The sequence below is a fragment of the Spea bombifrons genome, chromosome 4 (assembly GCF_027358695.1).
Source record: "Spea bombifrons isolate aSpeBom1 chromosome 4, aSpeBom1.2.pri, whole genome shotgun sequence".
Taxonomy (NCBI): domain Eukaryota; kingdom Metazoa; phylum Chordata; class Amphibia; order Anura; family Pelobatidae; genus Spea; species Spea bombifrons.
In genome coordinates this window covers 86,473,667-86,488,355 of record NC_071090.1, presented here as the reverse complement: position 1 = coordinate 86,488,355, position 14,689 = coordinate 86,473,667, and the positions used below count along the sequence as shown (strand labels likewise).

Genomic DNA, 14,689 nt, shown 5'->3' with positions numbered 1-14,689 from the left:
TGGCAGGATAGGCAATGTTCTCTGTTGGTGGATGGCCTGTGAACAACCTATGTGACCCCTTCCTGCCAGAAGAGGTTTGGGCCGTGAAATATACTGAGCGCTGACGTTTTTGTACAATGAATGCAATATATTCTGGTTTGTTTCTTGTCGCTTGAGGACCGTAATATGGTTGTGTTGGAATAAAGAATGCATGGAAAGGAAAACATGGTGGCACGTGTCTTTTATTGTTAGTTACCACAAACTGCAGCATTGGTAGCGTAAGTAGGAATAGTTATGGTATACTGAAAACAGAAAAGTTCAATTTTCGATAAATGTAGCCATAGAGTGGATGTATATGCTTAATACAGTATTTTAAAACACCAGGTCATCATCTTATGTTATCCGCCTCTGACATACTCTGCTTAGCAGACAAATTATGTATGTATGTGTATATGTGTGTGTGTATATATATATATATATATATATATATATATATATATATATATATATATATATATCTCCATATTTGATTCCAGTTTAATAAAATAAAAATAATTGGAGAAACAAGCCATTTTAATTTGAAATTGGAAAATAAAGCGAAAAGTAGCATTTACAGGATCGTTGTGTACGGGTAAAAAGTCATATTTAACCTTAAATCCCCTGGATTACTGGATTATAAATATGGCTGCCAGGTAGGTTGCAAGCACATGCACACGCAATCCTCTGATATGTCACAGAATGCTGTGCGCACAATCATGTGTACGGCATTCTAGGACTAAACAGAACGATGTCTGGAAAGAGCACCCAAAAGAGCCTTATTGAAATGCGCTAGTAACCCGTACCAGCATTATTTATGCAAGTGTAATTATATATATGTATGTAATTTCCTAGTGATCTTGCTTGCGCATGGTAGTGAACCCTGTTCTTCTCCGCATCCATTAATGCATTTTGCGTTACAGCTTAGCCCTTCTAGCTGGAGGAACCTTCCAGCGTTGGCCCCTCGCATGCGTATTTTGTGATGCGAGTCTCTTGATACTTTTTTTTCTTTTGAAACAGCGATACGCTTTGGGAGCAGCTTCACAATATGTAGGCTTTAAATAGTAGGAGGGAGAGCACATTTAATTAATAGTCTATGCAAACACAGATGAGATACGCTCAGTGCTTGGGCCAGAGGTCCCATCTGTTTGTCTCTCTAATAACATACAAGTTTCTGTTATGCCATGCTAATAAGATGAGCCATTATCGCCCCGCGCTCTGTAATGTAAGAGAGAACCTAACTGCTGCACTCAAACTAATGGGGTGCGTGATTTTAAGACATGGCTGACCTTTCTGCTTTTATAATGAAGAATAAATAACGCTGTAATAAAGCTTTCCCAACATCGATAAAACGACCAAATTAATCCAATTAAAAGGAGCCATGTATGCAGTCTGTGTCTTTATTCAAAAGATCTCCAAAATGTAGAGGAGACTTTAGTAATGTTTTAATGGTGTCTCATTAAAGAGGGACTGTCCCCTATAATACCATTTACCATTGTTTCATTTTGTAAAGTGACCTAGAGCTTGAGATTTTTTGGTTTTGGTGAGATTGTTTTCAAAAGATTTGGTTTCAAGGTAAGGAACAGGGTTACCCTGCAAAAGCAATTAAATCCCCTGTGTGCTGTCTAAAGCTGTCAGTCTTAATAAATGGTCCGTGCAGGTCCTGAAAACAAACAGAGCTGGCCCATGGTATACATGTCATTACGTACAGAGAATTGTGAAATTTGGGAAACATATAGTTTCTCTTTAAAGGTGATCTACTTTTCATACTTGTAACTTAAGGCAGCATTAGAAACACCATTCCTAGTCCTGTTCAATGCCTTTCCATTGCGTGTGATGCCAATACTTGCGTTGATATGTTGTTGCCATAGCAACTGCAAAGGCTTCTTAAAGTTCACTGTTTTCTGTGATTAAAACTTTGAGGAAAAGAAGAAAAGCGAAAATGACAGCTTTAAGTTTTATTAGCATGCTACAGAGTTATTTGTCTGAGCTCTGGAGACAGATGCATGTACGTTTATTGAGGTTTGACCCACTGGCTTGTAGGTTTTCTGTGCCGTTGCCATTTAAGAACTGTATACCCCAGTCCAAATCCTAAACCAAAGTCTTGTAATAAAAAGAACCCTCCAAGTGCTGGTCTTATATAAAACAACCAGTCCAGCCATAGGCCTGATGCAGTCTCAAAGGGGTTTTGTTTGACTCCATGTTTACATGTTGATCCAAGTGGACTCCTATGCCAAACACCAATTGAAAGTTTGGATAACCCTGTTATGGCATCTAAAACCCCAAAATACATACAAATAGGGTGATATGGCTTCCTCATGCTGTTCTTGAAGTTAAAAAAAAAAAAATCTAGATCCTCATGTCATATTTGCGACACCAAATACTAAGGTCTAGATGGCTGGACCACCTTGGAATTAATAGCACCTGTAGCATAGGCTAACATTAACCTTATCACCAGCCATCATAACGTTTGGCAATGGATTATTGGTCTTGTGTCGGCTGATAGAATGTGTCTACCGGCAGATTCTGTAATGCGATTACAATTACGAAGAGTGGAATTTAGCAATAACCTTAAAAGCGACAATAACCAACACATAAGACGCACTGATAGAGACAGAAGAAGGTGGCCAAGCATACAATCTGTTAAATTATGGTTTAATACGCTATTATGTATACTAATTATTTCTTGGCATGTGCTTATGTTATCTTGCTGTATAAGGATGACCGTCTCATGTATATATGTGTGTTGTCCTTTTGTTGAGCCACATAAGGTCTTTCTTCAGACTTTTAAAGGTATCACCAGCCTCCAATGTCAGACAATATTAACAGATTTAGTAATAGAAATGAGGGCCATATGTTACAGCTGTTTCTCCTTACATCGTTTGTGGCTGATTTTTTCCAAGAAGGTACAATGAATCCGCTCCTATATGATCCAGGGGATCCTTAAACACAACTACTACTGTTTCTTCTTGGTCTTGCAAGAACATAGTGGAATTAAGGGTGAGTGTTTATTTTTGTCACAGTAAAACGGTTTAATGCAAAGTCATACGGCTCCAAGCACTGCATTTGTTGAACAGCGCTTGTCTACTTTAGTGGTTTTTACCACCTTTAAGACGGCAGCGTGTATTAACTATGTGATTTGCATTCCGAATAGCGGACAATATTGTGGTGGTCCAGAAGATGTGTCCGACAGTAGTATCCAAAGACACTTTCATTTGTTCTTTTTGCTAATGTATGTGTGTACCTTAACCTTACAAACCCACAGAATGTGACTGCAGATAAGAACCAATCGGCCCATCTAGTCCGCCTGATGTAAAGACTCCTTGGTCTTGTCTTAGATCCAGAAGAGCTTGATGCCTTCCCCACACACTTTTAAATTCCCTCACTGTATGATCTGGATATGTACGGTTCAATTGATTTGATTTTGCGATAATTAACATCTTGTATGCATAGCGGATATTTCATGATTGTGTTCTGGTGTTTAGGATAATCTGGAAATAGGCTTTACAATCACTCAGGTGTTTCTGTGCTGGGGATTGAGACTTTTCTAAGAATTAGGAACATTTCAGACCTCAGTGAGTCTGTGTGTTGTCCATGGGGGCTGACTCCAGGTTTGAGACTCAGGCCAGTCCTCCCTATCACTCCTGTGAGTCTAGGTAGCATCTGTTTGTTTTTCCTTCCCAGCTCCTGGTTTGAGGAGTCAGTTCCAGCTGCTGTACAGAGAGCTGTCAGTCCCCCTGTCTGGGTCTCGGCTGCTAGGGACCTGGTGCCTGCTAATTACTGACTTTGGGATAGAGGGAGGGGAGGGTTAGGGTCGATCTCATCTGTCTGTGGAAGTGTAAGAAGAGACAGAGGAGAAAGAGTTAAAACCAGGGGAGAGGGGGGAAGGGGAGGGGGCTGCCGGCAACTCGGGCTGACAACTAAGAAAGATCCCAAGCAAACGCTGCTTTGAATCGGTGTGAGATGCGGGGGATGTCCAGCCGGACCCGGAGATCCTGAGCCCCCGGGAAGGGGAGGTGGAGAGACCGGTGTACGAGGTGAGAAGCCGCTGGCTGTGTAAGGTCAGGACCGGGGGGTGCACAGGGACAGAGGGTTAGGATACACCGATCTCCATTCTGTCTGCTGTCCAGGAGTGGAATCATCGGACCCCTCCATCCTCTCCTCCGCCGATCACCCTTTCAGGGTATCTACATCTCCCCCCGTCCATCTATAATCGCCCCCTCTCACTGACTGCTAATGGGGCGTGAGTAGCCATAAGAAAATGAATGGTCAGATCTTTTTCACGTGTCACATACTGGATGTAAGTTAGTGTAAAATGCTACAATAAACGGCATACCCTCCAGGGGTTAAATGGATATGATAAAATATACTGCAGGCCTCTATGTCCACCTATAATGGGCTTCCTGTTTGCTACAAGACTGACATTATAGAATACTTAACCCCTTCCGCTCTAGAAAGGCCTGCAGTTGTCTTTTATTCATCTGTAAGCTGTGCCTTCAAACATAAATGATGTGTTTAATCACTTATTATTATTTATTGTTTTATATAGCGCCATCATATTCTGTAGCCCTGTACAATGGGTACATTAACAACCAGGAGATCATTGAGCTGTCTAAAGTTTCAGGAATGGCCAGCTGTCATCGGACTGTTTCAGTCTCCTCACTTTTGGTCAGGAGGTGGCTTTGCCCTGAAGACAGTAGACCTGATCGGATAACAGCTGCCAGGCCTTTGTCTGACATTGTTGCAGGCAGTAACCATATGTTTCTATATTCATAAAGCAACTGTTTTGGCCCTTAGTCTTCCCAATGACTTCTATTGCAGGTTTAAGCGACTGTGGAAGGTCCACGATGAGATGCTCTACAATAGGACGGTGTCCACACTCCCCAATACCGAAAGAGTGTCTGCAGATTCGTTCTACAGAAACCTCGGTCAAAGACAAAACACCCATGCATTGTGACCAGTGTCTGAAGGTTTTCGTGGACCCAGCAGAAAAATGGTCCCGTCAGCAAGAAAGAAACTCCATTCACTGCTGGGGGCAACATCTGGGAGCAAGACTTACTACCATTGTGCCGTCACCATTCAGCTATTCCAGTGGCCTTCTCCTCCTCTTTCTGCTCTCCTGTTGGCAGGGATGTGACGCAGGAAACCTAAACTGTTAGTAAGCAGATGATTTTGGGGGTGATCTGGGGCAGATGAGAAGATGAACGTCTGTTTTCAGTTTAAAACCTGAAGAATAGTAGCCAAAGGATCAGATAGCACAACCCCAGTGTGTGTAACGTGATCCTCTCCATGGGGGGATCTGAATATACAGTACAAATCAATTTGGAAAGTAAAGGAGGGGGTTGCATTAGCCAACAAGAATACATACAATAAGCCAAAGTGTGTCGGAGAGGCGTTAATGGCAACCAGCTTGCAACCTACACAGCTTAGGGGCCTATAAAATTACTATTGATGTGTTTCCGAACCTTGACTCAAGTAAAAAACAATAGTGTGCACCCAAATTCAGGACACTATTTCAATATAGTAACTTGTTTATACTCGCGCTAATAGATTCAATGCTTCTTTGAGGATATTCCCGTAGTAATTTAGATCTAACCACATACGCCAGGATTCTTTCCAAAAAGGATCTCTGGAAGGCAGCTTCCATTGTCATTAGACCCAGTGGCCTACTCGATGTGTTTGGCTTGTTTTCCATGTAACGCTTATTGATTTGCACATTAGGCACACTAAATGATGCATCTACATGGCATTCAGGAGTGTCTTACGTTTTAAGGAAATGTTCTGGTGTACTTACCACAAATATGTCTGTTTATACTTTCAGAGCTTCGTGTTCAAATTTTCATTCTATGACATCATTTTGGTTAATTTAGAAAAAAAACAGGCTGTAGTGCAATCCTTAAAGGTGCAGGATTTCCTATTCGAGGGATGAATGAGGAGAAGCCTAGTTCCATCCTTTTTAAGACCTGTTCAGCATTTCCATAGGAAGCCCTGCTGTAGTAGTTCCCACCCTGACTTACATCATGGGTTTACTAAATTAAGCTGGTTAGTCTCAAAAGCCAAGACTGTACCATATAGGATCCTGAGACAAGGTTAGAAGAAGAGAAAGGAGGGATGTGGCAACATTCTGTATTGACCTTTTCCAATGGCATGGAAAGGTATTATTGCAGTGCTTACGTCGGAGTGTTTTGGGTCATGTGAAGTGTGGTTATATGGCTGTGAACAAAATGGGTTTTAGGGATGACATTAGCAGAGTGGAGAGACTGATAGAGGATGTCAGAGTCAGGTGTGGAGGAACCACTTTGAGTAGTATGGGCTTGTCTAAAGCTTTTTTAGTTGAGTGATGGGATTTGAAACTGATGCCTTGAAGACACCGGCAACTGCTACTAGCAATAACCAAAGGAGGACATGTCAGAAAAGATGTAGCTATAAGTAGGATTTAGATGTTGACTTGATGTAATTAATGAAACTGAAAGGGTATTAGATGATGGATGGGTTTATGGACAATATTGGGGTGTCTGGAGGTCTAGGGTCTAGCTGTCACTGGTGCTCACCTGCCTCAGTGCCCCACTAACTATACGGGATAAGCAGCCCTGGACTGGTCTTAGTGGGAGGAATATAAAGCTTGAGGTTTAAAGTTACAGAGTCTGGTGTATGAAGGAATTAAAGTAGTGGCAGGTGGTCAACCTTATTCAAAGAGTCTGAAAAATCTAGATTAATAAATAAAGAGTAGTGACCATTAATTTTTCTCCAAATACATCACTGGCCTCTTAAGTAAGAACGGTATTAGGTATAAAGTTTTGCAATGTATATAAAAATCAGGCAGAGAGAATGAACCATACAATTTGGGGTTTATTGAATAAGGGGGTTGGTAGGAGAGTTTCAACCCCTTGCCTTAATTATATATTATAAATCTACTGCAGGAAGAGTTTGGTTGGTCAGTAGGGCTGCATACTTACCGATACCAAGATCAGGTCGTACAGAGTGCCTTAAAGTGCCAGTGTCTAGTCATCCCTAATCTACCCCTGGATGGAATGTATATGAATATTCAATGTCAGACAGACTTCCTACCATTTTGTTTAGCATTATTTAGGCATATTTCTATTTATCAGGTCTGCAGTTTAGGAATGGTGAGTGTTTTGTATGAACTCTGCTTACAGGAGACTGTTGCATCAAATTATGATGTATGTATGTATAAAGCAGAGGACACTTAGTGGTGACCATAACAGAAGGTGGTATCCGAACACAGTACCAAACAGGCAAGATAGTGTCAGAAGCCAGATGTTTTTATTAGTAGACCACCGTGCTGTACAGGTGTATCAGGAACAAGTCTAGGACAGGTAACTATGAGGGAAGACCAAGATCTAACAAGCTGTTGAGCCTCCTGTTAGCCACATGACTCTATGTATTGTCAACCCCAAGGCCTTGAGCTCTTAGTAGATACTAATGAAAGTTAAAGTAAGATTTCCTGAATGTCGATTTGTTGATGCATTATATTTCATCCGTTCAGCCTTTCTTATAATGTAAGAGTCCTGGGGTTACCAGGGCCTTGGGACATTCAGCTCTCTCACAAACTGACAGTTCTATGAATACACCTCAATGTTGAGTTAGGACATGAAAGATGTAGGTAGGTAAGAAAAATGAGAGAGGGGATGCTTGTGTCCATAATAACCGCTATGTGTCTTTAATCCCTAAAAGTCATATAATGGCAGTAAACTTATCCTTAAGAAAACTGATAATACATGAATGTATGCAATGTTTATTATTCCCTGGTGGTTTACCATGTTGCAGCTGTCATCCACATTATTGTTCCTAAGAATAGTTATTAGTCTTATGTTTTGTTAGACATGCATACATGGGAACTTCCCAGTGAATGGTAAAGAGAGCTATCCCTGTTATTGGGGAAGTGACTTTGTGAGGGGGTAGTCATGCATAGGACAAGGCTAGCCCCAGACAGTCTTAAATGGGCAGAGAGTAGTAGTTGAGGTGAGTGAGGCAAAATGCTGCTCTTTTGCATGGGGAAAGAGAAAAGTGGCCCGGAGACCCAGGAAAGCAGGGCTTCACCTGGAGGTTCCTGGTTAAATCCATAGAGAGTTTCCAGGTATGCATATATAGTTATTAGGTGTTTTTTGTGTAGATCGTAGCATTGGATTTTGGTGACCAAATGGACATGGAAAAATAATAGGTGCCTTGGCATCAAATAAGTACCACATTTGGAATTATTGCTCTAAACTTAATGAATGAAATCTTGCCATGTGGCTAAGGCCCTGGATGTACATTCCCTAGACTGATTCTAAATAGAGTTTCTAAATCTTCTTCTAATGAACTGCCATCATTTTCACCCAGAACAAGTAATAACCTTGTTAGTGCCAAAGTATTGCAACCCCCTGAATGGCGAAGGGTTAAAACATGTAAGATTTAGAAATCCAGACTATTTGGAACTCATAAGGAAAACTATTACTACAGAACTTTACTGTTCTGCTTTGGGAACACATATGTGAAAATGTTAATATTTTTTATGATCTGGACCAAAATCATCCTTTTATGGGGTTTCTGATAGAGGAATATCTTGAACAGTGTGTTGGAGAAACACTTTACAAATAACCAGTTGGCACTGTATTCAAAGCAAACATCAAATTTATTTTTGGTACCTGTACTTCCGCATTTCATTTTTGCAAACATCGAAATATATATATACGGTAATAAAGTAACCGAAAACGTGTTTTATGATTTTCAGACAGAAGTCTTGATCCCAACATCACTTGGGGAAAATCAGCTCCTGTTGTGTTCAGAGGGATCAAACGAACTTCAAGAGAGATCCTCACTCATTCCCATGTACTGGAAGCTAACGGATTGACTAAAGTGAGACCTGGGTTAGTACCGGGTCAAAATACAACCATTCCATGGAAGGAAAAGCTCTGGTCTTGTGATATTCTGCTCAAGCTATCCCAACATGTCTTAGTAACTGCCCTGGGTCCCAGCCTTGCTTGGAATATCTTCCCTTACCGTAACTGCGAGCAGGACTTAAAGCCCACGGGGACACTTATTAGTCCACTGAAACTTGTGCAAGTAAATGTGAAACCGCTGATACTTCACAGAGTTCTGAGGTTCCTGGGTGATTTGGGCTTTCTAGTTGAAGCACAACAAGCCAAAGCTCTATCTGTGTTGAAGAAACGTGTCCTCAAAACAGGAAAGCCATTGAGGTATCCAGTGAAATCATTTGGTAGGTGCTTTCAAATGATAAAGCATGTTTGCCTGACTCATTTTCCGTCCAATATACTTGGCATGGCTTCTGTGCATGATTCTTATTTTCTACCTTTCCCTATAGTACTTAATCAATAGATCACAGGTGCTCTGGGCGTAACTTCTACAGGGAAAGAGGGCTGATGCCCCAGGTGCTGCAAGGTGAGATGTGAACTTAAGCCTCCCAGCACAAATTCCCCTACACCTCCTTGTGCTTCCCTCCACTTCCAGAAGCAGAGGTCACAATGGCATGGGGCACCAACTGAGATTGTCCTAGGTGCCAAGATCCATAGTCAGGTCTGGACTGGCCACCTGGCATGGTACATCAGCATAAATAGTAGCATGCAGCCACGCATATCAAGCTGTGGGACGCACATATGTCATAAGGTGCCCACTGGCCTTAAAGTGCCAGGGCCATCTCATGGTCACCAGTCCGACCCTGTCAATAGTTATGGCTCTGTAAGTGGCGTTACCATATAAACTGTTTAAAAGGATATTATGGACCCTCATTTGGATGAAGGGACAGCAGAGTTTCAAATTAACTTCTTTGTAGATGCTATGGATCTCTTGTATGTTTATGGGGTTTTTTTGTATGGCAGCTCCTAGTACCTGCTTTTTGTATAGCGAAGGGTTTTGTGGTGCAGAAGACTATAAAACCGTTAAATCACATAGAATGTATACACCTATTCTGCTGAATTTAATTCTTAGAAGCATTAAGTATAATTATTTAATTATATATATTATATATTAGAAACAACATTCCTGGGACTGACTTAATACATCAAGTAAAATTGTGCGTCGTACATACTTTTTGACAGGAACACTTAATTATCATGTGATACAAAAGCTGGCACTGATAGGTTGTTGGCTTAGAAACTGAAAAGCTTCCTAAAAGTTTCTATGTTGTGTTTAAGTTAGTAAACCTTTAAAGGAAAGAACAAAATGGCTAGCTCTGATAAGGTTTATTTACTTAACATACAAGAAAGTATAGTTAAGGTTTTGTCAGTGAGGCGTGACTTTGATCATCATAATACTGAATAAACATGACAACTATTGGCTGATCTGAAAAATATCTTCTTTGTTGGGACTGCCTGCAACTTTACAGCTAGCGACTGTGCCTGTGGAAAAGTAGTGCAGCTCGGGTGTTCCATGACATTACAATGTATTGGCACGACGTGTAATGCAACTTCATGTATTGTTTACTCTGATGAATCCCTTTATTTTGCAATGGAGAGAAAATAATAATTTATAGGGGACACAGCCATCATATGCATTAAAGTGCTACCGTGTTTCCCCGAAAGTAAGACAGTGTCTTACTTTCTTTTTATCCCTAAAAGCCCCACTATGTCTTACTTTCGGGGTATGTCTTATATTGGGAAAAAATTGAGAGTGATGGGAGTTATGATGTACTTTTAGAGCATAATTAGATCATGAAAAAGACATTGGAAATGGTACAGCATAACACCCATCACTCTCACACACTTACCAATCAACACACCTACCAATCCACACGTATACCAATCCACACACATATACACCAATCCACACGTATACACAAATCCACACACATATACACTAATCCACACACATATACCAATCCACACACACATACACCAATCCACACACATATACACCAATCCACTCTCACTTAATGCTTTCCTACCTTTCCTTTCTTCTTTCAGCTTCTTTTCCTCCTCTTCTTCAGTTCTTGTCTCCTTCCGGGTCAGAGGGCACGGACAGCGGTGGGCGCGGCTTCAGTGTTGTGCGCCGGGATCTGACAAGAAACCCCGGCGCACAACAGCTGTTGCCGCGCAGATCACAAGGGAGCGGTATCGGAGGTCATTAACAGACCTCCGGCTCCCTTGAGTGATTTTAAGCCGGGTTGAACCCGGCTTAAAATCACTCAAGGGAGCCGGAGGTCTGTTAAAGACCTCCGATACCGCTCCCTTGCGAGCCTGCTCCTCCAGCGGCGGACATTACTGTCCATCTCTGGAGGGGTGCCGGGTGCCGCAGGTTGGCACCCCCTGGAGTGTGGCGCCCTGTGCGGTCGCACACCCCAAAGGTCGGCCCTGCTCTAAGGGGCCGGCCTTAGGGGTCTGCGGCCGCACAGGGTTTAAATAAAAACATCGGGGTTTTTTTTCAACTTTATTTAACATCCTCCATGTTAAATAAAGTTAAAAAAACTTTATTTAACATCCTCCATGTTAAATAAAGTTTTTTTTAACTTTATTTAACATGGAGGATGTTAAATAAAGTTAAAAAAAAACCCCGATGTTTTAATTTAAATCCTGTGCGGCCGCAGACACGTAAGGCCGGCCTTGGTGGGGACTTCCCGGCCCCTTAGAGTGGCGGACCCGGCAAATCCCCCGTGTTTCCCCGAAAGTAAGACATATGTCTTACTTTCGGGGTACGGCTTATATTAGCTGACCCCTCTGAAACTCCCGATACGTCTTACAATCGGGGGTGTCTTACTATCGGGGAAACACGGTAGTAAAGGCAGATGTGTTCATTGTAAGTGTTATGGATTCTTAAAGGGACAGTCCAGCCAGTAGCATACCTATATTAATAAAATGTCATTCACCATAATGTCCATAATGTAAGGAGCAGGCTCGGTTAGGGAGATAAAAGATCTTAAAATCAGAAGCCCATCACCTTCTGCACTCACCTCAAGAGCCATGATGAAGAATAAAGAGGAGGAGGTGGAGAAGGAAAAATTACAGTGGAAAGGAAGGGAGAAATTCAGAGAGTGTGTGTGAGAGAGACAGAGGGAGGACGAGTGAGTGAGTAAGAAAGAAAGCAAGCATTAGTAATTGTGAGAGTGATGGAAGTTATACTGTACTATTGCCAATGTCTTGTTCAGTGTATAGTGATGGGAGTTATGCTGTACTATCATCAGTGTCTGGCTTAGTATATAGTGATAGGTTATGATCTAAAGTAAATCATAACTCCCATCACTTTATACTGAGACAAACATTGCATTATATGAATGTATATAGCGCCAGCAGATTCCGTAGGGCTGTTACATTCAGTCAGTAAAATCAAATAACAAACCAACACAAAAGGAGAAGAGGACCCTGCTCTTGTGAGCTTACAATCTAGCGGACAGGGGTACAGCATAACTCCTGTCACTATATACCATCCGCAATGTCTGTCTCAGGGTGACCACATCGGTCATGTTTTCCAGGAAATGTATAAGTTTTTCATATTGATGACCAGCACAGTTAAAGTTCTGCCCTGCAGCGCTTGGGGTGTATAGACTCGTAGAAGAGAACCAATTAGTCAGGTGTACACCATCAATACTGCAGGGCAGCACTTTATCTGGTCTGGTCAGCAATATGTAACAATAATATGTGTCCTGAAAAACACGGCTGATGTGGTCACCCTAGTCTCAGTATATAATGATAGCAGTTATCATGTACCACCGTCAATGTCTGTGTATAGCAATAACAGTTACTGTTCCACTGTAATGTCTGGCTCAGTATATAATGATAGCTGTTATCCTGTACCACCACCACAGTCTGCGTCAGTATATAATGATAGCGATGCTGTACCACCGTCAATGTCTGGCTCAGTGTATAGTGATAGTAGTTATGCTGTTCCACTGTGATGTCTGGTTCAGTATATAGCGATAGGATTTATGCTGCACCACCGTCAATGTTTGCCTTAGTATATAATGATAGCAGTTATGCAGTTTTAAAGTGTGCGGGAATGGCACATACAGGATTCGCGCCAGGTGCCAAATACTCTAGGTACGTCCCTGATTCCAGTCATTATATGCACTTTAATGTATATGATACCTGTGTGGTCCCTTTAGATTTTTATGGCATTTTGCAAATGCATTTTAATAGAATCTCCAGAAGTGCATTTAATTTTTTTCCTTACCCCTCAGCTATGTGTCATGCAAGAGATGCGTTTGACCAATTTGTGATATACTTACCTTCAGTCAGCTCCATCGCTGGCTCTGGAAATGCCGATTTCAAGAAGAACACTTTTGTTCCGCTGGTTGGCTGCTTGAAACCTCTCTCATCGAAATGAGTATTTGCAGAGCCAGCGTCTGACCAGGCAGGAGAAGGGCAGCTGCCAAGCTTCAGCTTCTAGCGCGGGTGTTTGATTTTATTAATAAAGGGGGTACAATCGTATTACTTTAAAGTAGTACATTCAAAAATGTTATTTCGATATGCAGAATTTGTTCTTTCATAGTAATGTTTTTATTCCCATTGTCATTTTAGGCGACTATTGCCTAAACTGAAGTTGGCTTAAATGTCGCAAACAACCAGACAGTGTCTGTGAAAAATATTTTTTTTGGCCATATTAGATATCATTTGTCAAAGTCATGTCTTTCCTGTGAATATTTAGCCAGCACTGAATAACCATTTGACCTTTTTCTGTTTCGAAAAAAAAATGATTTTAAACTTTTAACAATAAAAATAGGTTAAAATGAAAGGTAGGAATCTGTGTTTCTAATTACAGAACTAAAAGGCTTGATTTAATAGGACGCCTAAATCAGATTATGCACGTAACACATATGATTACCGAGCGGTCTCTATATTTTTCTGGCGCCCCTTGTCAATTTTGCAGAATCCCCTCCAGTTGCTTAAAATTGATTTCAAAAGAAGGGCTTTCCTGCCACTGATTGGACGCTTCCGTTAGCCAATCAGTGGCGCATTGAGCCCTCGAGGAGGCAGCTTTTTTTTAAAATTTCTTTTTTAAGTACTTTTTTTTTATTTCTATATGAAGGTTTTAAATGAATTGTTCATATGGCCATCTGGCATACCGGGGCATCCCTTTAAGGTAAGGCTGAGAGGTGGAATATTTAACTTGCATAATGAGAATGTTTGTAGTGCTTATACAGCTATTCTAGCTAGATGGACCACTATGGTGGGGTTTGGCCTGAAATAGACTAAATACTTAACCAAAACCTGTCTGTGGCTGGAGCGTCCAAACTACGGTATAAAGTTAAGTTTATTTGGTGTAATACAAGTCTCGATGAGAAATTACCAGTAATGTATTAAGGCTTTTATTGGCTGTGCTGTGTATTGAGATCTTGAACTACGGTAATCACCATAACTAGTGACTATTGTGATCCTGGCTGCAATGTGAGGGGAGCTGACATTTAAACCGACCGCGATCCCCGGAAACTATAACCCTGCTGGGTTTACTGCAAAGTCCATGATAAGATTTCAAGTGCATTCAAAGGGTCGGTCAGAATTTCCACTTGAGGTCACCGATGGAACAGAATCTTACATAAGTCCGTTTAGCAGAACTTGGCCCAGCTTTGCACGGCTCTGATTTCTTGTATTAGTTAGCAATGTTTGCTGAAATCACCCCAGGGTTTATTCACTAAGCAATGAGGAATTAGATGGCTTGCGGAAAGATAAAGCATTTGATCTTCGTAATGAAGTACATACCCCTGGCCAAAGAGGTCTATTTCTGT

The 14,689-nt window shown here is 41.4% G+C and overlaps 1 protein-coding gene across 1 annotated transcript in view; it reads left to right on the top strand.

The window, feature by feature from the left end:
* Positions 1-3,989: 3,989 nt before the first annotated feature.
* LOC128492365 (cell surface hyaluronidase-like) overlaps positions 3,990-14,689 on the top strand; it is a 46,041-nt gene continuing 35,341 nt past the window's right edge. Inside the window, exons 1-3 of the mRNA XM_053464891.1 lie at positions 3,990-4,052; positions 4,837-5,169; positions 8,750-9,235. Coding sequence (XP_053320866.1) covers positions 4,863-5,169; positions 8,750-9,235 — 793 coding nt within the window. The 5' untranslated portion in view covers positions 3,990-4,052; positions 4,837-4,862. The remainder of the gene's footprint in view (positions 4,053-4,836; positions 5,170-8,749; positions 9,236-14,689) is intronic.